Source organism: Dermacentor andersoni, chromosome 10 (assembly GCF_023375885.2).
Source record: "Dermacentor andersoni chromosome 10, qqDerAnde1_hic_scaffold, whole genome shotgun sequence".
Classification (NCBI taxonomy): Eukaryota; Metazoa; Arthropoda; class Arachnida; order Ixodida; family Ixodidae; genus Dermacentor; species Dermacentor andersoni.
The window spans coordinates 126646118-126672869 of NC_092823.1; the positions used below are offsets into that span (position 1 = coordinate 126646118).

The window sequence follows — 26752 nt, forward strand, 5'->3', positions numbered from 1 at the left end:
CCGACCGTCTACGAGAGCGGCGGGCTTGAGCGGTGCAGGGTAGTCTCGGGCGGTGCCACCAGCAGGCGCGTCTGCGACTACAATTGGAGCAGACGACACGGCCAGCATACCAGCATCCACCCGTGCCCAAACCCGTTCGAGTCGGCGCTGCACAGCCCTACCCCATCGCCACCACCTCGGAGTAACTTTAAACCACGGAGCGTTCAAAACGAAGGGGCCCCACTGCCACCAGCAGGGGCGTCTGCGACTACAATTGGAGCAGACGACACGACCAGCATCCACCCGAGCCGGCGCTGCACAGCCCTACCCCATGGCCACCACCTTGGAGTAACTAACCTCGTAGCGTTCGAAACGAAGGGGCGCCACTACGAATGTGCTGAGCGCGATTGCAAGAATAGACCGTGGGACAGGAAATAAAGCTTCGTAGTGCGTGAGCAAATGCGAGTTTTGTATTTGGAGCCTTAGGAGCTATGCAAAGGGGGAAGGCAGCTGGGGAGGATCAGGTAACAGCAGATTTGTTGAAGGATGGTGGTCAGATTGTTCTAGAGAAACTGGCCACCCTGTATACGCAATGCCTCATAACCTCGAGCGTACCGGAATCTTGGAAGAACGCTAACATAATCCTAATCCATAAGAAAGGGGACGCCAAAGACTTGAAAAATTATAGACCGATCAGCTTACTGTCCGTTGCCTACAAAGTATTTACTAAGGTAATCGCAAATAGAATCAGGAACACCTTAGACTTCTGTCAACCAAAGGACCAGGCAGGATTCCGTAAAGGCTACTCAACAATAGACCATATTCACACTATCAATCAAGTGATAGAGAAATGTGCAGAATATAACCAACCCTTATATATAGCTTTCATTGATTACGAGAAAGCGTTTGATTCAGTCGAAACCTCAGCAGTCATGGAGGCATTACGGAATCAGGGTGTAGATGAGCCATATGTAAAAATACTGGAAGATATCTATAGCGGCTCCACAGCCACCGTAGTCCTCCACAAAGAAAGCAACAAAATCCCTATAAAGAAAGGCGTCAGACAGGGAGATACGATATCTCCAATGCTATTCACAGCATGTTTACAGGAGGTATTCAGAGGCCTGGAGTGGGAAGAATTGGGGATAAAACTTGATGGAGAATACCTTAGCAACTTGCGATTCGCTGATGATATTGCCTTGCTTAGTAACTCAGGAGACCAATTGCAATGCATGCTCACTGACCTGGTGAGACAAAGCAGAAGGGTGGGTCTGAAAATTAATCTGCAGAAAACTAAAGTACTGTTTAACAGTCTCGGAAGAGAACAGCAGTTTACGATAGGTAGCGAAACACTGGAAGTGGTAAGGGAATACATCTACTTAGGGCAGGTAGTGACCACGGATCCGGATCATGAGACTGAAATAACCAGAAGAATAAGAATGGGTTGGGGTGCGTTTGGCAGGCATTCTCAAATCATGAACAGTAGGTTGCCACTATCCCTCAAAAGGAAAGTGTACAACAGCTGTGTGTTACCAGTACTCACATATGGGGCAGAAACCTGGAGGCTTACGAAAAGGGTTCTGCTGAAATTGAGAACGACGCAACGAGCTATGGAAAGAAGAATGATGGGTGTAACGTTAAGGGATAAGAAAAGAGCAGATTGGGTGAGGCAACAAACGCGGGTAAACGACATCTTAGTTGAAATCAAGAAAAAGAAATGGGCATGGGCCGGACATGTAATGAGGAGGGAAGATAACCGATGGTCACTAAGAGCTACGGACTGGATTCCAAGAGAAGGGAAGCGTAGCAGGGGGCGGCAGAAAGTTAGGTGGGCAGATGACATTAAGACGTTTGCAGGGACAACATGGCCACAATTAGTACATGACCGGGGCAGTTGGAGAAGTATGGGAGAGGCCTTTGCCCTGCAGTGGGCGTAACTAGGCTGATGATGATGATGATGATGACGTCATTTGTGTACCCGCTCCTAGTGACCACACATCACAAGACGGTCCACTTACCCAGGGCTACTGAGCCTTCGCACAGTCTACCCGATCAAAAAATAACGCCTGCTCTGGTTTCTTGTTCACCGATGAAAGCCCGTAGTAAGCCCTAGCGAGTTTTCACATATATTCTTCCACAACCTGCAAAGCGCTCTAAATATCGTACGGCCGTTCGACATATGACCTCACTCCTCCATGACGTCCGAATGGCTCTGACGTATATATCTTGAAATCCGAATTCTTTCTTTGGCATTCTTGAAAAAATTGCACCCGGCCACTCAGACTGGGTCACCGCCCTCCCATCGGCCACAAGAGCCCAAGGGAACGGTCATCAATGGCAGGAACCCGGGTCGGAACCCTGAGTTCCGATGCCGGCTTCGCGCTCAGGCGGAGACCCTCGACTCCTCATCGTGGTCGAGTGTGTTCCGAGATCGCGGATGCGTCTCGGCGATCGCACTATAGAAATGATCCTATGAAGCACGATCTTAAACCGGACATCACAGTCGACGAGACCTGATCTAAACTATACGACCACGTTGCACAAGTTTTAAAGCTTTTTCTTCTCAAGAACAATGCAATTTTTCACAAAATCTTTGTGGACATTTCTAAACTTTACATTACCTCGCACCGGTAGCACATGTCTTTTATCCTAAATAATGCTTTTATGAAGAGTTACCTAAAATATTTAGCAAATGGTGGAACCAACCTAGCGCGCAACGCTTTACACAAGTCGAGATTGAAATGGCGGTCGTATATCGCCGAAGCAACGACGGTCGTAAACAAAAACTCTTCCGTCTAAAGCCCGAGAGTTGTTGGGATACTTCCTTTTTGCCTATTTTTTTCAAAGCGTGAAGTGAAAATCCTGAGAACGCAGTCTTACTAACTTCGGTTTCGTTGACGGGTATATCGATGCCCGTCGCAACAGTTATAGTCCCCTTCGGTGTCAAGCGACGACGATTGGACGCAACCTGCGGTTCGTGGAAACGTTTGCCCACCTAATTATGTTGCACGACGCATGAAGCATAGTTACTGCGAACGTGCCTCAAAAAAGTCGCAAAATGTTGCAGCAGGCAGCGATGCGACTACGCGAATTCCATGGCCTGTTAACTCAACGTGGACGTCCTGCCTCCGTGGCGCAATCGGCTAGCGCGTTCGGCTGTTAACCGAAAGGTTGGAGGTTCGAGCCCTCCCGGGGGCGGCACGGGTTTTTTTTTTCTTTTTTTTAAAGTAATTTTAATAATATTGTTACTTAAACATCATGTACAGCTAGGACTTCTGCTGTTTATCATCGACCCGCTTTTATAAGTGAGCCTTGTGTTCTGTTCGAGCTTTGTGGGACTGGAAGAAAGGTTCTGTATACCCTCCGTTCCTTCTTTCTCTTTCTTCAGCACTGCCTTCTTTTTATTTCTCATTTTTGACGCGTCTGCAACAGCACATACCGCTGTTGCGCAGACTATTAAAGAAGTATTGAAGCTTAAAAAGCATGTTAGAACCTAAACGGGTGGCTGTACGTAACGCCTAGCTGACGTGCCCATATCCAGTCGACTGATATGCGTCAGCTGAATGTTAAGTTTCTTGGCGATGCCTTTGCACGATAGAACACGTGTAGTCGTTGAAAATGAAGCAGGTCACTGACCAACACCAAAATAAAAAAATGACGCTTCGGCATCCGTATACGCCCAAGCAACCCTAGCCGACTGCCAATGATTGGCCGATTGTTGGGAAATAGTCGGCAGCCGGCTTCACTGGCCACCCGACTTCCGAAAACAGTCGGCCCGACGTCTCCTTCCAGCTACATCGGCACGCGGCCGGCCGCGCGGGCTGGGCCTCCGTCAGAGCACGACTGAACGCCGAGCGCGCCAAACGCTCGTCGGTGCGACAAGCCGGCAATGCATCGGGCCGGCTTAAGTTGCCGACTGAACTTTGGCTCCACGTATTTTTTTTTTTTTTTTGTTAGACAGCATAAAATGTATTGCACTAAGTAGATAACTGCAATAATAACAAGCATTTTGCATGCTGCCACAACTGATGCACACTGCCGAAGCACCAGACTGCAACTCTGGACCTTTTTTTTAATTATTTTTCTATGAGTTTGCTCGTGTTGCTGCTTGGTTCCAACTCACGTTTCGCTAAAAAGCGGCATTTTTTTTCCTCCGCATTGGTGAAACGCTTTGCGTTGCTTTTAAACTGGTTCGTTCGCAGTTGGTTCGGTTCGACTGGGTAGGAGGTGTCTTTTTCGCATGAACCGTGGCAAGCAGAGATACTAATTAAACACTCTGTGAAAAATGCAAGAAGAAAGAATGCGACCTCATTGCGAAATTTGAGCGCGAACGAACAAGCAATGTAAACGCGCATGCCTACTTCCAACGACAAGCTGATGTAGGCTCTGGCGACTCGCACTAAGGGGGGGGGGGGGGGGGGAAAGTAAAGGAAAATAGTCCAGAGGCGGGGAAGAATGCGGGCAAGAAGGGAGGACCGAGCCCAAGGCCGAGTAGCGTGGCCGGGTAACCGCAGTTTGGAGCTAGGAGGGGAAAGAAAAAGAAGAAAGAAAAATACAAAACGTGCGCAACCAGGGAAGGCAGGCGAAGCGCGGGAAACTTCTTTTCGGTCGCTGTTGGCTGCGCTTGCGGCCGAGAAGCCAGCGGTGTCTGTTGTCAATAAATTTTGAATAAACGGTGCGATCTATCTGAGCCCAAGATGAGAAATTCAGAAACGCACCCAAGGCAGCACCACAAAAGCACTTGCATGCGGAAGAATCAACATGGATGCATATGCTATAGTGCGTCGCAACAAATGTACAGTTTAATTGTAATATATTTTTTAATCAGTATAGTTTTACCTATACAGCTTTGCCTAATAAAGTTATAAGCTTCTGGCTGAAAACATGTAACTGCTTACATTAGGCAATATTATATAGGTTTCTTTTTTCTTGTCCATCAATTGCTGCTGTCAACTTTATACGTTTTCACATATAGCGCTTTCATATATCGCTCTTGCGCAAGAGGAAGGGCCTTCTCGACAATGGCACCACTTCCCAAATGGCAGATGCGCGCTGCATGCAGGCGGCCACGTAACCTATAGCTCTCATCTAAAATAAAGCTTCGTCATTACAATATATGACTCATGCATGTACTGCCTCAATATACGAAATCGCATCCGTCGGAAGTCTCATTGTGGATATTTTACATATGAACGTCCGGTAGACATCCCGCACTTCTTCTAGCTGGCACATATATGAAAAAAAAAAAAAAAAAGCCGTTTGACGTGATCGAACTTTCGGTTTCCGCGTTCGAATATACATGTTTTCTGGTTTTTATATGGGGCTATGATGCACTTACGTGACAAATCGAGACCACCGAACGTCCGAAATGACGTCTAATTGATAAAGACATATACCATAATGCATAAACGAGGTTTGCGCCTAAATGAGTATTTGTAATTAATGACATAATGTAGCGAATGGGTAGAACACACACAGAGACACACGTAGCTGGAGTGCCTGAATGCTGGTGAGTTGATCATTGAAATAATGAAATAACATTACTATAAAAGGAGGTGTTCTTTACTTGCTGCTACCAGCGTGAGCCAGAGAAGAGGCGACACACGAGAGATACGCACTTAATATTTGCATGAACATAGCGCGAGTTTTTCCCCCGAAATTTCGAGCCTTGGAACGCATTATATTCGGGTTCCTGACATGAACATAACGTGTGCTATTTTTCTTTTACCTTATCTAACGCTGACATTTCACCGTGCGCAAGAGCGCGCGAGCTGGGAGTTCTTACTGTTCATTTCGCGCCGCCTTTATCCTCCCGGTTTAAAACGCTCTTAGTGCCGCATCAATATGGTTACGGCGTATTAATCGAAACCTTGTGATCGGCGGTGATGTGCAGGCGCGCCAAGCGAGCGGCCTTCGAAGTCGCCCGGAGAATCGTCGCACAGTGCCTTCGCCGTATTCGATTCCATTACGGGTATTTCTGAAGTGCTGCCTGCCGAATAACTTTGGTCGCATGGGGGGCAGAAACCGTCATCGCCGACGGTGACAAAGAAGTTAGCAGTAACAACGAGTAATTGTGCAGGCACGCGTCCTTTCACGGCATTTTGCGACGGCAGTTTGCAGTAACGAGGAATAAATTGCGCCTTGCGAGCACCCGCTTTTATACGTCGTTTCCTGTTTCCTTGCGGCATCACTTCGTGTTATATATATATATATATATATATATATATATATATATATATATATATATATATATATATATATATATGTAGTTTTTTTGTGAGACTGAAAGTCCCCTCTCACGTTATATTAGTGGTGGCGTCATTTTGTGCATATACGCTAAGTGTTTAATTGGTTTTTTAGTGACGTGCCACAAGGGACCATGCACACTGTCCGACAGCTGCTGAGCCAATTCGTATATTTAAGAAGCTGTATTGATGCAGCTTAGTCTTGCAGAGGCCGCTAAATTTAATGTCTTGTCATCGGTCACAAGAAAAGCGAGCATAATAAAGTAATGTGTCACGAAAGGTCTTCACGAGTGGTTCAGGCAGCAATTGCACAACACTTTGAAATTGAGCCTTCAGGCCATGCGTTCACACGCGCCAGTGCGTTCCGACAAGCTGCGCAGTGCTTTGAAGAAGTGAGAGGCAGCAATTTTTTGTTGTTGTTGCTTTTGCGTAACAAATGTTGACGGACGAATATATATAATGATGGAATATATACCAGCTATACAAAAGCGATGACGGCGGTTCATCACACGGGTAAAAACAGCAACCATCACATAAAGACGTTAGTGACAGTTCATCTGGCAGTTAGATCACTTTCCGGCTAAAGGATGGTTCTGTGTTTTATTCTGGACTGATCGAACTCTAGTAATTAGAGTGAATAATGAAATCAGAATCAAATTTATTTTGCCATATACGCGGGTGCGCATGCAACGACCACTATTGTGAGAGCATGAGTACGTGGAGACCAGTGTGCAAGTCGCAAGAAGAAGACATATCGCGTAAGCATTACATTTGCTTTACCAAAAAGCACAAGATTTCAATACTTCAAAAACGGATATGTTTGCAACACTCTTGTGTCGTTCATTATTGCTTTCTTCTTTTGTAGTCAAACTATCGAGAAAATAACTATTTAACGGGGAACAAAATTTAATCAAGTGGATATTGCATTAGACAGTTCTCGTAATAGTCATCTGAACTGCGGAAAGAGTCAAGCAAAATTGTTCGCGAACGGCGTATTAATTGTAAACGGCCCTGTCGCAGCACAGCAAAAATCGTTAAACGATCTAAGCGCAGGCGACTCGTGGACTGTACAGTTCTAGGAAACATTTCAGTTAGATGTTTTCACTGGGGAGGGTGAAAGAAGCGATTATACGAAGCCGAATTGTGAAGAGATGTCAAAATCTGCAATTTTTGTAGCTATTGTCGATTCGTCTAAGAAAAATTAAGGCTGCATGCCAATCAATGTAAATCATAAAATGGAGCATTTCTGCTGTCGACGTGGATTTGGTTGGGAAGAACTAGAGTTAGATCAAGTTCTTCCAATTTTTGCTCAATTAACTAATGACGTTCAACAATCAAGCAGTTAAGAATTAATAAATTTATGGTATATCATGAGTGTTTTTTCAAGCGCCGTCTTCTGTGAAGCATATCTACCATTTTCGGGCAAAGCTCCCTGGAAAGCGTATTGACTGTGTATGCATGGATGCACCTATCGAACTTCGTGCACATATAGACGTGATGCTTTGACGATAAATATTTATTAAAATTCAAATTATTTATTTCTGCCTTGTAAAGGTACAGACAGCGGAGGCGCAGAAAAAGCTGTCAGATACAGATTGACAAAGCCACAGCCCCCTTTCGCTTGGAAAAGCCTTTACAGCGAGACTTTTAAAACAAAGACAATTGCACACGGTAATAACAGGTATACAATAATGAGCAAGTACAAAAGGAAACAAAACAAGTTTATACAATATTTATACAATACTCCCAAAAAAGAAAACAGAACCTACATGCTAACGTACATAGCCCCCAAATTACTGTTCGACGCATTGAAGAGGTCAAAATTACTGTTTACATAAGCTATATACATATTCGTATAGAGCTAACAATCCCTGCAAAATATAGAACGCAGATTTTCATTACACGCACGCACGCACGTGCACAGCACGCACACCAAAAGGGAACGGCGACGCGCTCACAGGAAGCGCCTGAAAAAAAAAGGAAAAGAAAGGAAAAGTGTGGGGAACCGAAGTCGTCTTGCGCTGTCGCATCTCCCTCTCCCAGAAGGAATGAAGAGGTTCTTGGAAAGCAGGGCCGGGCGATTCTCTCTGTCAGCATCAGTTCCCAACAAGCGAGGACGGGGCGAGAAAGCGAAGCGGGACTTTCCTTGCTGTCTATTTTTTTCTTCGTCAGGCCAACGCCACCTGCTCGCAGGGGCGCAGGCGAGTTCCCGCCAAATGGCGCGGGGGCGTGAGTTGCCGCCAAATGCTAGCTCTGGATGCCAGCTCGTTCCGCGTCTCTTGGTAGACTAGTTGGTGCATTTCTGTTATCATGGACTGCGCATATAAACGCAAACTACACAAAAATGACATGGACAAGAACAGCGCAAGCCCTTTACATGCAGTGGAGCCGCCGTATCTCGCCGTTCAAGATATGCGTACTCGTAAGTGGCATTTTAATTTCACGTTGTGTAATGCATGACTGTCTTCTTCAAGTGAACAAAACTCGCTTTGTATTGCGTAAATGGTTTTGCAACGTATGATAAACTCCTTGTTTTTTGTGCTTATTTTTTCTGACAGAAAGAAAAAAAAAAGCTTTATATGAGAACGGATCAAGCGTACGAGAGTTGGGACAGGGAAATCTGAGACGTACTTTCATGCATATATTTCTAATATTATTTTTTCGTCTTGTATTTTTCTTAATTTTTCTCTAGGAAACACTGGAACGACACTGCTTAATTTGAAGCACAGTGTGCGAATGACCTGCTACGCTCGGAACTGTTATCACCATTCGGGAAGAAATCAGGTAAGACGCTTGTCTGGTTGTCATTGCGGAAAAGTCATAATTAATTAGAAGTTGCTTTCGTTCCTTCCCACAGATGAAAAAACAAAACTGTAAATGCCTGTACGATATACGTCTGGTGCATTGCAGGTAAGAATGGATTGTGTGTGGCACATCTCTGCATGTGGACTAGAGTAGATCTAGGAACATCAGACAAGAAGCCACGTATGTGAAACCCTGCGGATAGCCCATATGTAAGTTGTTCCTCAATTCTTCTGTTGTTGCATTTTCGTAGTTTACGTGTAATACTTTGTCACTGCGGTCTCGACGTTATGTATACCTATACATTTGTCTCGTGGCAGTCTGCGTGCTATTTTGTTTGTGCAACTATGTGTTGTATTCATTTATCGCGCTGCCTGGATGTTTTTTTTTTTTTTCATTGATATGCTGAGCCAAGTCAGTAAATCTATCCTTCCCGTCCTCATGTTTCCTTGGGCGGCTCTAAAGCGTATCTTAGAGGAATAGTTAGCTTCAGACTCCCGCATGGAACAGATGGTGAGTGACATGCTGTTTTCTTTTTAGAGAAACTATGTATTCATGTTTAATATTTGGTTGATTTTCATTTTGTCATTCATACACTACCGCAGCCATATGCCGTTCTGTCATAGAACATTGTTTCTAGATATATTTGTTTTATGTGGTTAAAACATTTAAAACGAGAGCGATCACATTTCTTATCCTGACCATTATTTTTTACAGACCACGATAACCACGTATTTGGATGCCTGGTTTAACTCTACATGCGCTGGTTCGTGCAGGTGAACTTTTTTTACAGATACGGAGGAACGGACACCGCTCATGCCGTGCGCACTCTTCTGCAGGGCATACTTACAAATGAAGCTGCACTGCAGTTCAGCTGGAAAGGGTCGCAGGGGAGGAAGCACGTCTTCGTGAAGCTCACGGCCATCACGAATCTCATTCTAAGTAAGAAATATGGCATAACAATCAGCTTTCTTGTGCACGTTGCGAACATCGGTACCAACTGCATGCCTCGTTTTTTTTTTTTTTCTTCATTCAAACAAGCTGCTGCTTATTGCATCTTGCTGCGTCCAGTATTAGCACTTTCTTTAATAAAATAATTCCGTAATAAGTGAGTTCTACTTGCGGCGTCCATATTTTGTCACTGCTTTTGACGTGTTTGTTTTGCTTCACCATATAATATATGCTGTATATGCTGTTTCTGCTTTAACCCATGTATGCAAACTGTTTTCTGCAAAACATAGACCTATCATCGTTGCCATCATGTCAGCAAGTATATGTATCATGCCATAATCTTCCCCTCTTGCCTCTCCAAACATTTACCTATTCACCTCCTTGTGCCGCTTGGCGCTCCGGGCTCCGGCGCGTTCTTTGTCTCAGCGTTTCAACTTGGCTGTTTCATGCAGTGCTCACGGGAAGCAACAAAACCGATCGTGGTGTAACTAGCCGCGCTACCTATAGACACAGTAGCCACTGTGTATGCGTGTTTTGTTATGGTTCCGTGTTGAGTTCCCCCTATTGCCAACGACATATAAATTACCAACTATCCGGTACTTAAACGATTTGTGTCGTCCAGCCACTCTTCGTGACAGCTTCGATACTGATTTGCACGTCCCTAATATTGCTTTGTTATCGTTTCTTTAATGTTTAGCGAATATCTGGCTTATGATCTTTTTGATTGTTTCACTTCTTCAAACGGAATGCGACTAACCAACTGAATTATAAAGCGGGGGCAGCTTTCTTATATGTGCCGCTTTATTGCAGCATCTGTGAGGAGCACCTTCCCAGACGCTTCGCTGGCATCAGTGGCGTGAGTCACGAAACGCTGGTTAGTCGGAGCAGCTGACAGGGATGGAGGCCGGAACGAGAGAAGGCGCCCTGACCCCGCTTCAAGCCCACCATGAACTAGCATTTGAAACTTTTGTGAACGTGTGGGTGTATATATCCAAGACAAATACAAGAAATAAAGACCTGTATAAGAATATTTTGCCTGGTATTTATGTGGCATGAAAAGTACAAAAACGCGTTCGCTTTCGTGTGGTACTTCTATGCCGGCCACCACACAAGCATGATGCGCATGCTATTGTAAGTGCATGATGCAAATGCTACGATTATTCGGAGCGTCAGAAGCAACGTCGGCTATCAGCACCGGGCCGATGCAATGCCGACCATTATTGTCGTCAGGGCCATGGCTTGCCCGCGTGTGGCATGCGCTCGGCTGCGTTGGCCAAATAGAATGGCCTTACGGCTGGCCGACTGACTACGTACCTAAAACCTAGGTAGGCCCTCGTATGGGACGCCGTCGGCCAAGTCGGCCACAGTGGTCGGGCCTACATCGATTGCCGACGATCGGCCGACGTTAGGCCAATGTCAATCCCCAAAGCTGGGCCGCCCTTGGTTGCCGAAGTCGGGCCAACCGTTTTGCAGTCGGCCGGAGACGTCGGGCCGACCTTTTGCCACGGACTTTTTGTTGCTTGGGCGGATCCCTCGTTCCCAATGGAATGTCGGCTATGTACAAGGTTATTAAACAGCGTTCAGCACACGACGCAAAGTTCGGGAGTACATGTGTTTTAGAGTGCCGGACGATCTATTGATCGTCTTATTTGTCGTTTGAATTATTAGTGATTCGAGATTGGGCCTCGTTGTCTATAGTTTTTCTCTGCGGCCACAATACGCGCGTTGTCCCAGTACATCTCGTGACATGTCCCAGTTTACCTGGTGACATTTTGACCTTGGTCAGCGACCCGCTTGATTTTCTAACAATGCTTTTACCTGACAAGACGGTATTCCGTTGAACTCTTCACAACATATCAGGGGCCTGCATATTTCGCTGCGAATGCTTGAAAAAAGATTTTGCGCTCACCGCTGCACTGTGCTTGCTCAAATTTTGCGGAAAAATCGCATTTTGGAGTCTAGATTGTTTAGTACAGCACTTGGCACAGTTATTTGCCTGGTTTTTAAGAGAAAAGTGCGAATTTGCCTGCACTTATAGGAATACGAGCTTAAACTTTTGTTGCCACCTGCCGGCAGCTGCGGAAAGCAGCGCTTCAGGGATGACTGCCACGTGTTGCCCGTAATGCCCCTTAGTTGCCCGCTCCTGGAACCATGCCTAGAACGCGCTGAAGCTCTTCCTGAAATGCTGCTTTCTGCAACTGCCGGCAGGCGGCGATACAAGTTTATGCTTGCGCCGTCGGTGCAGCAACTCGCATTCACGTAAGTACAGGTTAATTTGCACTTTTGTCTTAAAAATCAGGCAATTAACTGTGCCAAGTGTTATGCTAAACGACGTAGACTCCAAAATGCGATATTTCTGCAAAATTTGAGCAAGAACAATGGAGCGGTGAGCGTAAAATGTTTTTTTCGAACAGGTGCAGCGAAATATGCAATACCCTGTACAGTACGTGCTGTGCAGCTGACACGCGTTCGTGGACGCGCGAGACGCGTCCTACGTCATCTACTGAATGGACGCGCGTATATCCACCAATACGCGTGTCCATTATTGGTCGTCATGTGCGTTGCAGAACAGAACCTGCATATACTGGCGCTCTTTTTGTTTATCGCATGACCGTGAATTACGACTCCTCTGTAGCGTATATGTGATGGACCACACCCATTACATATATCGAGCACCGCGCGAAATTTCAACATTTATATATGTATATCGCTACAAGACGTTTATTCGGGATCGTTGCGCGCGACCCAGTGGTCCCATCTGTTGCAGGGACGGAAATATCGCTCCTCAACCCAACCTCCTCGTGGCCGCTGTTTGGTCCCGTAGGATGTATAGGTAGCAGTACCTTAGCATACAGGTTCACTTAATTCAATTCACAGAATATCTTCGACCTCCGGCATCGCTGCAAACAGTCGTGCGATTCCTTTTCCTTTAGAAGAGAGACCGCTGATCTAGTTGTTCAGGCCACCGTGGTTCAGACTTAACTAATAGGAGAAGCAACTAAATACTGCAGTATTACTCAGAGCTAGTACGTACGTACTCACACCTACACCTGAAATATACGTGTTTCTGCATTTCTAGTGCAGTAGCAATGGTTTCAGTAAACAAAATGAACTGCCCAGAGCTCTATGCATTATTAAGTACGCACATAAAGAAGAGTGCGTAACTGTCTGCACTAGCTGCCAGTGCCACGCAAGAACACGTATAATTTAGGAAGTTATGAATGCATATATACTGTGAGTAATCACTTTTCAGTGTTTAGTAGTTTCTCGTAATTAAGTCTGAAACTCGGTGGTCTGAACATAACGTTTCTGAATTGAACTACAGAACCGATATACATTTTTAAACATTACGGAAAGCCGACAACTCGCCCATTCTGCCGTTCTTCTTCAGAACCGAGATGTCGACTGGAAAAAAAAAAAAAAAGAGCACTGCTACTTTCTCCCATAGTGCTGTTGTCAGATAGTAATACAGTTAGTCTTGCGCAGCTGCAAAAGGGTACGCCCAGAAGGTGGAATCGAACCACTCTGACGTCAATCAGCTACGGGTTTGAAGCCCGCACCCCGGACCACCGAGGCTCGTCTGGGCGTACATCATTAATTTGATCCGTCTTATATACCCATAATACACAAACGCACCAATGGTACTGGTGGTTTTCTCGGTTAATACAAAATTTGAAGTTAAGCTCAAGATTTGACGTAAATCAAGACAAACCACCATGCGTACAACTGTACGATGCACTCATCTGTATATTTAAATGCTGGTAATGACACGATATTGTTGATTAATTACGTTTAATGTCTCGAGGCGCGAATTCGTTAATCGCTGACAGCGCCCCCTGCCGCGCCGAGTTGGCGCTCGGGTCGTTTCGTGAAGAACGAACGGCGCAGCAACTGCGTCATGGCGGATGTTCGCGCTGACCTCGGTAAAATAGCAGAACGCGTACGGTTTTCGGCATCGACTCCCAGGACCCGTTTCTCCGTGCCGGCGGCCCGCAAGATAAGTGCGCTTCATTAATTGGCGCAACGAGCGGCGAGCGCGACAGTTTTACAAACGATATAGGTGTCATACGAGTCAGGCGCCCGTCGGAGCGCCAAGATGGCGGACGCAGACCTACAACAACAAAACCTCATGGTAGTTGGCGCGAGCGCGGGCGAAGGCGAAAGCTCCGTGGTCGCCGACGGCAAATTGGACGGCGACGCGGTCCCGGCGGTGTCGGCCGACGTTTCGACCGCTGACATCCTGCAGCAGGCGTTCCAGGAGGCGTCGGCGGGAGGCGAGTACGATGATCAGGTGTCGTACGCGCCCGACGACAGCGTCGCCGTGGGGCTGCAGCACGGCGGCGACGAAGAGGAGCTGCCGGACGGCATCCTGCGCCAGGAGGTTGGCGAAGACGCCCAGATCTCCGACAAGGCGGTGCTCGTCGGCGTCGTCGACGGCGAGGCGGCCGCCGAGGCCCACGATCCCGCCACCGTCAACAGCTCGGCGGGAGGCGACGTGTCTCCCGCCGCCGTGCTCGCGGCGCAGGACTTGGCGGCGGATGCCGTGGAAGACGCCGAAGGAGCCGCGCCCGTCGAAGCCGCCGAGAACGGAGAGCTGCCCGAGAACGGCGGCGGGGTCGGCGGCGGCGAGCCAGTCGCCGAGGCCGAGGAAGCGACACCGATGGCGGTTGACGCCGAGCCGTCGCCCGCTCCGCTGCAGCAGCAGCAGCAGGACGAGGAGATGGTGGCCGCGGCGGACGAGCAGTCGCCTGCCGCCGCCGCGGAGGACGAGAACGACGCCTCGGCCGCGCCCAGTGTCGCAGACGACGAAGAGAGCGCCGATGCCCCCGTCACGATCCAGCCGGCCGCCTCGGCCACCTCGCAGAAGCAGAGCTCCGCGCCGCTGGGATCGTCGGAGAACCCGATACAGATCATCCAGCAGGGCAACACGTACCACTCGACCCAGGTGCTGTCCCCGGAGCAGCTTCAGCAGATCGCCCACGTGCTGCAGCAACAGCAGGTGAATACGCGGTCCCGTGCGGTGGTGCTTCGTTTTTCCCGCGCTGGCCGTGTTGTGTGGGAGGCTGCCTTGCGGTGGCCCTCTGGGCAGCCGAGTTGAAAGAAAAGGATGTGCGTGCGTGTCTGTGTGCCCTGTTCTCACGTGTTCAACCGCGGTGCTAGAATTTGGGATGCACCGCGCTGGGTTTGAGCTGTCGTATACGTGCAGGTTCATTCATTCGCCTGCTTTGCACGTGCTTGGTTTACCATTGCTGTCGTGCACACGTTACTACACCACGTGTCAAAACGCAGGTGTTCAGGGGAGGAGGGAATATGGATGCTGTGGTCCTGTGAAATGAGCCGAAGAATCTAGTCAGTACCGTTGCCATTCATTCTGGCCGTGTGAACACGAACTTAAACAAACTGGGAGCCGTAGCAGCACACATAGCCAGCTGGTGCCATTGAAATGCTATTGACTGAGCCCGCTAACATTATAATGTCACACTGAATCATCACATTTTTCTTTAGGCATCTGTGGTGACCTTTAGGCATTCTTTTATGTCAGCACTATGAAAAGGTCTTGCGATTCATGCTGCAAGCGTTAGTTATCTGCATATCTGGGTATTTAACAATTTACAAAGCTATCGTTGACACAAGTGCTATGCAAAGCGATGTCACCAAAGTTGACAAAACTGCTTACCTAAGCCATTTATTTCATCGTACATGGTCAGCAGAGCACATTGCATATTATTGTAGGCACATCTGCTGACCAAGAAGTACGGTTTGGACAGCTGCTGTGGTCAGCATGATTCTTTAAAACTTGCCAGTGCTTTTAATTGCCGCTTCTTTTGCGATAGCAAACGATCATCAGCCTTTGTAAGTCTGTTGTCGTTGTGTAAGTCTGTTTGTCGTAGTGACTGCCTCTGGACGCCTGCTGTGTTAACCAAGCCCACTCTGTACTTGCACATTTTCCCATCTGACACTAGTCAAATTCTCTGCCACTCCAGACTTCATTCCTCTTACTTTGGCGGTCATTCTCCTGCTTTGATAAACTTCTGGTAATCTTTTCTACACACCTCAACACTTTCCTTGTTCCAGTTCTTTCTGTTCATTGGAACCCCACATTTCTCCTAGCTGGCTGTGTTACCTGTGCTGTTCCGATGCACTGCATATACGTGTACATGTGCACTGCGGATAAATTGCAAAAATGATTTAGGACCTTAACTGAGAAACTATAAGAGTAGGATTGAAGATTAATACACTTAGGGCCAAGCTTATGTTCAATAGCCTCACAAGGGAACAAGAATTCATGACAGTCAATCGGCCTCTAGAGTCTGTACAGGAGCACTTTTATTGAGGTCAACTATTCACAGGGAACCCTGATCATGAGACAGAAATTTACAGAAGAATAACAATAAATGTGTTGGAGTGCATATGGCAGGCATTACCTACTCCTACTGGGATCATACCACTGTCGTCGGTAAAGAAAATCATGCAATCATTGCATTCTACTGGTGCTAACATATTGGACAGAAAATTTGATGTTAACAGTGAAGCTCAAGAACCAGTTAAGGACCACGCAAAGTGCAATGAGACGAAAAATATTGGGCGTAGTTTTAAAAAATGGGAAGAGAGTGCTGTGGACCAGTGAGCAAACGGGAATAGCTGATATTCTAGTTGACATTAAGAGCGAAACAAAAAAATAGAGCTGGGCAAGCAATGTAATGCGTAGGGCAGATAACCGGTGGACCATTAGAGTTACAAAATGGGTGCCAAGGGAAGGGAAGTGTGTTCGAGGATGGCAGGAAATTAGGAAATTTGTAGGTGCAAGTTGCATCAGATAGCACAAGAAAGGGTAACTGGAGATTGCTGGGAGGGGCCTTCATGATGCAGTGGATATAAAATATTAGCTGATAGTTATGATGATAATGATATACACCTTAGAACATATGACGCTACTATTCTTTCCAGTGAGTAAAACTCAGTCTGCTACCTCTGCTGACGTGTAATGTTGATTCATTGCTGGTGAAATGGAGCATGCACTGAATCCAGTCATGGTACTAGGCAAAACTCTGTGCAATATTGTACTACTGCAACAAAATTTTCCCATTATCGACCCTTTTTTGCAGTTCCGCCTTACTGATGTGTTCAGGGCTGAGTGACAAGTTTCCTTAGTATTCCTGCCAGCATACATTATTTGAAGCTGCAGACAGTGAAAAGGTGCTGAGAGCCTATGTTATCTGCGTTTTTATCTGACGTACAGACTTATCCCTGTCTAGGTGCTAGTTTTTTTTCTCCCCCTACTGCACGTAGCATTGTCTCCTTTCTTTATTGGCATGTGGCTTATAGCTTGTCGATAGTACTTCATCCTGTGAGCTTGCATCCTGAGCCATATAGCTCAGTCTAATGTTCTCCACATTGGCTTCCACTCTCACCTAGCTGTTCTTCAATGTGTCTTGCATAGGTGTGTACTCGATCGTCCCCAATATTCACAGGCTAGCTTTCAATGTTGGATCGTGGTTGCACCAAAATTAACAGTGACGACTGTTTGTTAAGCACTCCAGTTGGCAAGAACACATGTTCTTATCAGTTTGAAGTGCAGAAGTTCTGGAGAACTTGGCGATTTGCAGCAGTTCCTTATACTAACAATGGGTCGGCATTGCTTCTTGCGTGAAGAATGGATAAGCTGTAGTCGAGGTGAAGAAAGTGAGATGCTGACACACAGTGCACATTTGAGAGCATGGACAGAGAGAAATGAAAGAAAAATACTGCACGAGGCGATCCCTGGACTTTGTTGTCTCCTCGAGTAGTTAGTGAGCCTAAAGGGAAGGTGCGTACGACTACACTCGCGGACAACCTTCTGTGACAATGAAGAAAAAGCTACGGAGGCAAAATGCGCACAAGTAAGAGCCCGTCCGAAAAATTGTTCCCCATTTTCATTTGTGTTACTTTAAGCTGGACAAGAGAAGGCATAAACACCTTATTTTTAACAGCAAAGTAAGACAAACAACACCACCAAATTTCAAATTTGACTTATTTTTCTGGTTTTCCATTTTTCGTCGAGCCAAGTGCGAAACCCAAAGCGCTGTCAAACTCTGCCGGATTACTTGGTGTGGTAACCCTTGCGGAAGTTCCGCCCCCTTAGCTTCCACTTGATTGTACTGTCCATGAGTATTAAGGGAGCAGATTGATTGAGTAAAATAACATGATTAAAAAATTTGGGCACTATTGATATAGAGCAGAAGAAATTTGTGAACATTAGGAGGTGGTTCCTCTCCATGATGGTGCTGCCAATGTGGTTGTCCAAAAATGAAACTTAACTGACGCTGTTTGAATAGTAGCTACACCGTCTGCAAGTTTCCTACACTACTGCAGGCACATTGCATTATGGAACCACTGTAGCTCCATGATCTGACTCGACTGTTACACATTGTCATAGGATTCACAGTAGTAATAGATCCTGTATGGTACTGCATTTTGTTTGACCATGAAGTGAAGTTGGCAAGCCGGTCTGGTTCTGGTTGACATGCATTGTTCTAGCTCAGCACAGAAAATGACTGATCGGGAAAGCGCATGGCCACAAATGTTGGCACATCCTTCCTTTCCTTTTTTTTTATCTTTCTTTTTTTCTTGTCTTGTGCTTGAGCATAGAATTGCTCTTGTTCATAGTGCAGGAGTACATCGAGCATTTATACCACAGTGGTAGTTCCAGAGGCATTTGGTCTGGTTTTTAGCTTGAATGTGCTCATGTTCCAGGGTTATGTGACGCTGGTTAGCGTTACAACAAATTCAGGCAAACGGGTGTCAGTTCTTCAGAGTGTTTTTGGGGCTGGCCATCAGTTTGCGTAAAACAACACAAGCAAAAGCTGACTATTGCGAGTTTATTGCTCATATTCATGGAACCCTTTCTTATGCATGGGCAGGGGGCTGACTGATACCTTGTGTATGTGTTTTCTACACATTTGACTTCAAATGTACACAGAATGTCAGTTTTACCTAAATAGGTAAATGAAAACTGGATTGCAGTGTAGAGTACTTCCAGGGCTTAACGTGAAAGGAGCTCGGGATGACAGCTCGCACCTAGATGTCACACGAAGTAGCTGAGTCATGGGTCATTACTAAAGGAGAACGGAGGGGCAGGGAGACATCTGTTGAGAGTTGAATTCGCAACTCTCGATTCATTGGTCACGCATCTACAAAATTGGCGCTCCTGGGTGCCAGTTATTCGGTCCGCTGGGTTGTCTTCGGTTTTTGCCATGGCTTGGTCTTATACAGGTTCACTGGGGTTGAGGATTGGGCGAGTTGGTATTGCATCCTAAAACTGGTACAGCAGAACATAGAAAGGAAGAAACAAGTTGGAAGTCAGTGCTCTGTTCTTTCATCTGGCCGGCTTGGCTTGTTTCTTCCTTTCTATGTTGCGCTGTACCAGTTGTAGATTCTTACACAGGGTGTTAATATAGCAGGCAAAGAGAGAACAGAAAGGATTAGAGGGTAAAGATGTGTTCCTGATGGCTGTAGCTGAAATTAAAATGCCAAATTGAAGCGCCCTGCAGACATGATGAACGTGCAGCTTCTGGTGTGTTACAGCAGTGAAGTGGATATTAATGAAAAGCAAGCTGTTAATTAGTGTGTCAGACAACGAGGGTGACGTGTGTAATTTGCTGTGAAATAGCGGTCAAGCACTGAGCAGGTATCATTCAGAGACATGGAGAGGGGTTTCTCAGTCAGCCTAGTTCAGGTCATGGCATAGGATTTGATTTTAATTGTTTACATCCATGCCCCAAAACACCGCACTTACCTTCGGGTTTACTGCATTTATGAGACACCACTTGGATGGACTATGGATACATGGCGAAAGTCAACTTGCAACAGAGTGGTAACAAATTCAGCATTGAATTGTCCCTCATCGCTTCACGCAGGTGAATAGAGCCATCCAGAATGGCGGCTCGGCTGTGGTGTTCAACCCGCAGACCAACACCCGCATCATCTACCGGGTCATCTACCCATCGGAGCTGGGCTCCAAGCAGACGACTTCGAGGCCTACAGCGACCAGGGGTCGGGGCTCATACTCGGGTCGGGGAAGGGGTCGGCCGCGTGGCCGGGGCCTCGCCAGGCGGGTCGTGGAAGAAGACGACCCGCGTAGCGACGGGCCCGAGCTCTCACGCGAGGAGAAGGAAGAGAAGAAGAAGCATCGGCCACGCACACGCTCGGGCAGAATCTCCAAGCCGCCCTCATATATGGTGAAGGACTACAAGCGCATCCACCATCTGGATTTCGACGATGAGCCGTACGACGACTCAGACGGTGGCTACTCTGACTACCAGGTCAGCGACGACGAGGATCGCAGCCGGCGTTCCTTCACCGGTGAGTCGTTTGCTGGCGTTGTCGAAAGGATCTCTAAGGGATTGGAGACGTCAATTTGTAACAATGCCAGAATTAATTAGTGCTACTTGGGGAATCCCATTCTGGGACAGACGTTATTGTGTGCATCAACTTCGGCAAGTGTTGAGCACCTGAACCAGCCAAACTCTACTTAACAAAAAGGAATCGTCAGTCGTCTTCGTCATGCCAGCTACTTGATCTACAGGGGTCACAATGAGTGCTACTCATGAGCTTGTTCTAGGACAGGTGTCATTATGGGCATCATTTATTGCGAGTGCCAAGTGCCCTAAAGAAGTCGGAGAGGATGCAGCACAATGAATTGTCAGTTGTCTTCAGCTATTCATAGCAGAGCAGTATAGTTGGAGAGGCAGCAGGTAGTACGTGTCTATTACACCCTTTGGTCTAGTGTTGCAACACCTTAGGTTGGCGAATCTTGTGCAGATTATTGCAAACCTACGCCAGCAAGCAAGTCTTGCGCTAGATCCTCGCAAATGCAGAAACCAGAGCTGCTACAGTTGATGTATGTGAAAATGGGAGTGGGAATTCTGTATGTGCAAGTACTGCATTTTACAAAAAGCGTGGCTTGAAATCACTCGTGTAAAACAGGCTTATGCCAGAATAACAATTGAGTGGACCTGTTGCAGTTTTGTACCGGACAGCTAAACATCGCCTGCAGTAGTGGTATTTATTGTTGAATCATAATCGGTTTGTGGTTTATATGCAAGCACTGTCATATATGCTGCTGGGTACTGTGTATTCACTCAGCATCCTCACTCACTGCATATCTGTCAAGCTTAAGCATTGACCAGTGAGCGTTATGGCCACTGACTAGGTGTTACTATAGAGCATTGTGGTCTATATTATTTGATGCCTTGCTGTTCTCATAAAGTAGTCTTCATTTATTTGCCTTATTCCAGGCATTTTTGCCTTATTCTGGCTATTTGAGCACATAATTTACAGTGAAATGGTCAAATACCTTGATTCAGTCGGCGTCTTCACACCATCACAGCATGGTTTTAGAAATGGATGCTCATGTATTACGCAGCTAGTCAAATTTCAACATTACATTTCACATTCTTTAGGCAGCAATTCTCAAGTAGAAGCAGTGTTCCTTGATTTCCACTATACTGCATAACCTATTAGAATTTGCAATGATTTCCGTAAACGTAAACATTAAAGTTATTAAATGGATAAAAAGTTACTAACGGTCGCCAACAAAGTGTAGTTCTTAATGGCTCAAAATCATCTGCAGTAACCGTGACGTCTGGTGTACCACAAGGGAGTGTATTAGGACTGCTTTTGTTCTTAATTTATATTAATAGCATCGTTTGACATATCACCTCTCCCATTAAGTTATTTGCAGATGACTGCGTAGTGTCCACGACAATCAAATCATGGAGATGCCAAAACTTTGCATAGACTTGCACACAATATCGCTGTAGTGTCAAAAATGGAAAATGAGCCTAAACTGCCTGAAATGTTGCCGCATAATATTCACCAACCGTATCCATAAATTAGAAACAAGCTACACCATTAACAATCCAATAATTAGCAGCGAGTCTGACTATAAGTATCTTGGTGTCTACTTTTCTTTAAGTGGAATAAGCACATAGAAGTTAGTGACAAGGGTGAGTAAGATGTTATATTTTATATGAAGGCACTTCAAGCAGGCTTCACCAACCGTAAAACAAACACTTTACTTTCTGTATGTAAGATCCATTCTAGATTATGCTCAAGTAATTTGGGACCCTCATCAGCTGTACCTAATCGATAGACTGCATAAAGTGCAAAATCAAGCAGTTCGATTTGTAAAAAATAACTATAATTCATTTTCAAGTATTTCCGAATTAAAGAAGACGTTGGGATGGGAGCCATTAACAATAAGAAGGCAGAAACTTCGGCTTAAATTTTTTCATGTTTATTATAATAATAATGCCATTAATCCCCATGAATACCTCTCAGAACCGGCGTATTTCTTGCTTCAAGATAATTCACGAAAAATATTAGAATACCCATTCAAAACGTACCCTTTTGATAGTTTGTTCTTCATAAGAACTATACAAGAGTTGAACCGGTTCCCAGACAGTATCGTTAACAAAACTAATAATGAACTTTTTTTCTCTTGCCTACGATAACATAGACACCAATAATGTTGACATGAATAGAATTAGTCTTCCGAAGTGTCTCTATTGTTTAGGATGTATGTTTGTGGCAATGCTTACATATATGTATATATTGCATAATTTGCATGTTTCTGTTCTTCCTTTATTACATGTCTTGTACAACAATCTATTGCTATAATTGTGTTATGTTGTGATCCATGTCCCCCCCCCCCCACGTTGCACAATGCCTTGTGGCGATGTAGGTCATGTGTAAATAAATCAACATCCTGAAAAACAGCTCTAGCTACAAGACCACATGAATACAGACAACACAGGTGCTACCAACTCTCTTATTATTTAAAAAAAATAAGCGTTACACAAATAAGGCGGGAAATTTTTAGAGGGATGCTAAAGAGAAAGATTAACTCTATTTCGATCTAGAAGGTAATGTTTAAATACTGTATTTGCATTAGTTTTGCGGTCAATGTTTTGTCCACTACAGAAAAGAATGTGAGGGCCAAGCTTACGTTTCTTGCATTTCAGGCCAGACCTGAGCTACGCCAGTCGTGACATCAGGAATTTCAAGTGTTCTCGTATTGAGGCTGCTGTGGCATAGTAGTAATCCTAGAAACCTGTAGAGTTCAGTCTCCAATTCCTTTAAAATGCAGTAGTCTACATTTATTGATACAGAATTAACTAGGCCTGAGCAGACGGCCCCAAAATCTATGCCATCACAGCCCGCTCGTGCGGGAACCCATCACAGCTAGTCTTTTGTTTCTGCATCTTTTCTGGCTTAAACCACCTCTCACAGTCATAGCGCCTTTTTTTTTTTTCTTCGATATTAGGGTCATTAAAATTTACCAATACAGCTCACGTTAATTTTCTCTTTAGTGTCCCTCTAAAGATGGCCATTGGCTGTAACTCTGTATATATTTATTTTCTTTGAATCAGCCAAAAGTTGATAGTCAGCATCTGTGTTGTCCATTTTCCTGTGGTTCACAGCTGGCAACTGTTTGTCGGAATGTTAATGCTCAAGTCAACTAGCCCAACTTTCCGCTCTCAATCTGGGCATCTGTAGGCTGCAGCTTTAAGAATTGGTTAACTCTTTGCTTTGCGAGCACAGCATGAAAACGTGGACTCTCCTGTCGCAGGTTATGGCGGGAGGCCGCGAAACTTCAAATGTCCAACCTGTTCCAAGTCCTACATCGGCCGTGGTGGACTCTGCAGGCATCTCAGGCTGTACCCGGACCACGGAAACCCTTCAGATGTTGACGAAATGGTCGCCCAAGGTAAAGCATTGATTTTGGTCCTATCAGATGCAGCAGCAGCTGAACACTGAAGCTTCTTTCGTGCTCGAAAGCAACACTTGTATTGCATTCTTTTGGGTACTATAAAAAAATGTGGCAAACAGACCAGATGACGGCGGAAGAAGCCGGCAGGGTCCAGATGGGAGCTCTTTGATTCAACCCCTCATTGAACATTTTTTTTAAAGCAAAAACTTTCTTTGCCTCGTTTCCGGCTACTTGGCAGGTGGTGGATGCTGCCTTGCACGGCAGGCCAGTCCTGGAGATAATGGGAACTGTGGCTTGGGCCAATCAGGGTCATTATACTCACGAGTAGAGATGCGAATTCTAATTCGTACAATATTACAAATTAGTCCTGCAAAAGCCCCCTAGATGGAGGAAGGCTTATGGAAAGAAAAAATTGTCATCCACCCGACTAGCGTAAACCTACAGCGGAACCTGTATTTGTGGGCATCCGCAGAGCTCATTTGCTATATTCAGCATCCCTGTGCTTCAAGTTATTGATTAATTCGACCTCTAGAGACTAGCCTCCTTGTTTGCTCGGACGGTAGAGCAACTGCCCGTGACAGGCTTCAGTCCCAGATTAGATCCCCGGACCAGGAGAAATTCTTTTGTTCATCTACCAAGCTTTCTTTCTGAGAAACCCGTATGGCTTTCCTTTGTAGCTTTGCGCTACAGTCAGGTGGATGGCAGGTTTTTCCTTTTCGCATACGAAGTGCAACTGAAGTGAGCACTGAATGCGGAGGAGGCAGAGGGTCGGAAGAAGGCGTCAAATGAAGCAGGAATGTCTTCGATGTGCAGCAAAGTGGGCTTTAGAACACATGCGCATATTGGCTCGTAAACGCAGTCGAGTGACAGTGAATGAGCCCCAAGGAGCACGGGGGACATTTTCCCCAAAATACGAAGCAAAGTTGTATTGATGCATGGTGAAAATGGCTTGGAAAGCAAATGCGTGCATGCTCATGTAAATGCGAAGCCAGGCAACGGCGATATGCAGTCGCGAAACAGCATTGGTGTGTGACCGTATTGTTCACGGGTGGAAACAAATTTCTATGAGCAGCACTTCGTTCAGGACGAGGTTGGTTCACCGTATTAGCATGTGCAATGGGTTGGTTTCTGTCGGCCATGTTTGTAGTTTCAAATATGTCTGCGGCAATAGTTTACATTGCTTGAGCCGTTTTTTGGTGGATATGCCCAACTTTGTTCTGTGCTCTGCACTTAAGAATGGTTGGTAAAAGAGTACTGCATTTCTCGCAGACACCCACACGGAGCTTGGCTTAAAACCAGTTCCCGCCAACTTTCTAAACTGTTTTTCTGAAAGGCACGTGGTACACACTTTGGCTGATGCTAAAAACACTGGCTTAGCAGGGAAAATTATTTTTCCAGACAACGAGCTTCTTTTCTTTTTTTAAGGTTTTCAGTGGGGCATTGCAAATACAAGTCGTGTGAGCAGACGAGAGTGGAACTGAGAACAAAGCATCAAGACCACCCCTGTAGTCCTCCTCTCGTGCTGTGCGTACAGTGCACTTAACTGTTAAAGGCAACACATGAATGTGGAGCCCGTGTAAATTTTTTGCCTCTCTCGAGTCTACAATTCGAAGCACAAGTCGCGTGCTTTTGCAGCACGCGACTTGTGCTGCTTCTCGTAACCCCGTGCAGTGCATTGACACAGTTTCAGTCAGCACTTGCGCCTAGAGCGCCAGCACATTGAAAGCCGTGCATTAGAGCGTTCCCTTTAACGATGGGCCGCGCTGTAATTGCTGACCAACCAGACCCGTGAACCGTGCCAGCACAGTGTTTCGGTGGGCAGCGCTAATGCTGAGACGTCTTTTTCCGACGAAATTGCAGCAGGGGAGAGCACCACTACCACGGACACACCTCCGACGAGCGGCACCAACAACCCGGCCATGTACATGGCGGCACCACAGCGGGGCCGGTACGCCGACCTGGCCTCCATGCGGCGGAAAGCTCGGCTCAGAGAGGTGGGTGGGGGCTTGCTTAGGACGTAGAGTAGTGTGCGTGCAGCTGGTCCAAATCAGATCAGGATAATGTACTTAAACAGACACTAAGTGAAAAAAAAAAATGTTTTTGTTGCCATAGTATTAGTAAATAAGCCTTGTACAATATGAAAAAATCTTGTCTTACCTCGAGAGGAAGCTCGGTAAGCCAGAAAAGATGCAAGAACAAAAGCCAGGTGGGGATATTGCACCTAATGTTGAAGCTTCCAGATGTATCCTGCAGCAAGCTGGCAAAAATTTAGGCGCATATGGTGCGGTAGAAGATTTGTGTTTGAATTTTTTACCTTGCAATTGAACTGTACAGCAGTCTGGAAATGATCAGGGGTGACAAAATGAAGGGCATTTTCATTGTCATTGTTCACGGTGCACATGCTTCTGTTTTCACTTGTGCATCTTGGCGGTCAGCCCGAGATAATTTCTGCAGGAGTTTTCTTGTTTGTGCTATTCTTGCCGTGTGAATGAGAGAATTGTGGGCACAGTGTAATGGCGACATACTTGCTGCAGCATTGAGTGTCAGAGCGTATGCAATATAGAGAGTCAATTGTCATTCTTTGCAAATTTTTGAAAGAGTGCACGAAATGTAATGTCTAGGAGGAAAGGACTGGCAGGCTTACAAACTCTGCATGTTCTGCTGCATACATTTCACTCCAAGAAGCTAAGCAGTGGGTATGCACGTGGTTCTGGAGCAGACGACACAGTAGTGATCCTAAGGCCCGCACTTCTTGACATCACACTAGCCATTCCAAAATGGTAGTCGTCATTGCTGGGAGGGGCTTAGAGGCAGCAGTTTCAAGCTGGAATTTTGGATTTTTATGTGCAACAAGAGCGCAGTTTTCTTGTGCTTAAAACCATATCGGCGCTTTAACCCTCAGTTCCATGATAAGCTGAGAATAGCTGGACAACCATGTCTGGGCTCCTTTTAAGACATGGGACTTGCATCACCCTGTCGGTGTGTTCACACGAGTCGTGCCTCTGCACAAAGGGCCGCCTGT

At 46.0% G+C, this 26752-nt stretch overlaps 1 protein-coding gene, 1 long non-coding RNA gene and 3 other non-coding genes across 11 annotated transcripts in view; 3 read left to right on the plus strand and 2 right to left on the minus strand.

The window, feature by feature from the left end:
• Window positions 1-2252: 2252 nt before the first annotated feature.
• On the minus strand, window positions 2253-2466 carry LOC126546459 (small nucleolar RNA U3). Its single transcript, XR_007602598.1, has one exon. It is a non-coding gene; the product is annotated as a small nucleolar RNA U3 (small nucleolar RNA).
• Window positions 2467-3103: 637 nt separating this feature from the next.
• Window positions 3104-3177, plus strand: TRNAN-GUU (transfer RNA asparagine (anticodon GUU)). The gene has a single exon. It is a non-coding gene; the product is annotated as a tRNA-Asn (tRNA).
• Window positions 3178-7552: 4375 nt separating this feature from the next.
• LOC126544983 (uncharacterized) lies at window positions 7553-11496 on the plus strand. 6 transcript variants are annotated; one of them, XR_008608328.2, is made up of 5 exons: window positions 7553-8646; window positions 8783-9008; window positions 9082-9238; window positions 9744-9968; window positions 10788-11496. It is a non-coding gene; the product is annotated as an uncharacterized lncRNA (long non-coding RNA). The 6 variants fall into 6 exon arrangements; XR_011890668.1 differs by having other exon boundaries at window positions 7554-8646; window positions 9082-9802; window positions 9866-9968; XR_008608327.2 differs by having other exon boundaries at window positions 7554-8646; window positions 9082-9792; window positions 9866-9968.
• A 1980-nt stretch (window positions 11497-13476) lies between these two features.
• Window positions 13477-13563, minus strand: TRNASTOP-UCA (transfer RNA opal suppressor (anticodon UCA)). Its single transcript has one exon. It is a non-coding gene; the product is annotated as a tRNA-Sec (tRNA).
• Window positions 13564-13837: 274 nt separating this feature from the next.
• The window catches only part of LOC126544984 (uncharacterized), a 29974-nt gene continuing 17059 nt past the window's right edge, over window positions 13838-26752 (plus strand). The window contains exons 1-4 of one of the 2 annotated variants that reach the window (XM_050192568.3): window positions 13838-14976; window positions 19874-20318; window positions 23590-23727; window positions 25591-25724. In XM_050192568.3, coding sequence (XP_050048525.1) covers window positions 14074-14976; window positions 19874-20318; window positions 23590-23727; window positions 25591-25724 — 1620 coding nt within the window. In that variant the 5' untranslated portion in view covers window positions 13838-14073. The remainder of the gene's footprint in view (window positions 14977-19873; window positions 20319-23589; window positions 23728-25590; window positions 25725-26752) is intronic. The other variant, XM_050192569.3, reaches the window with a different exon arrangement.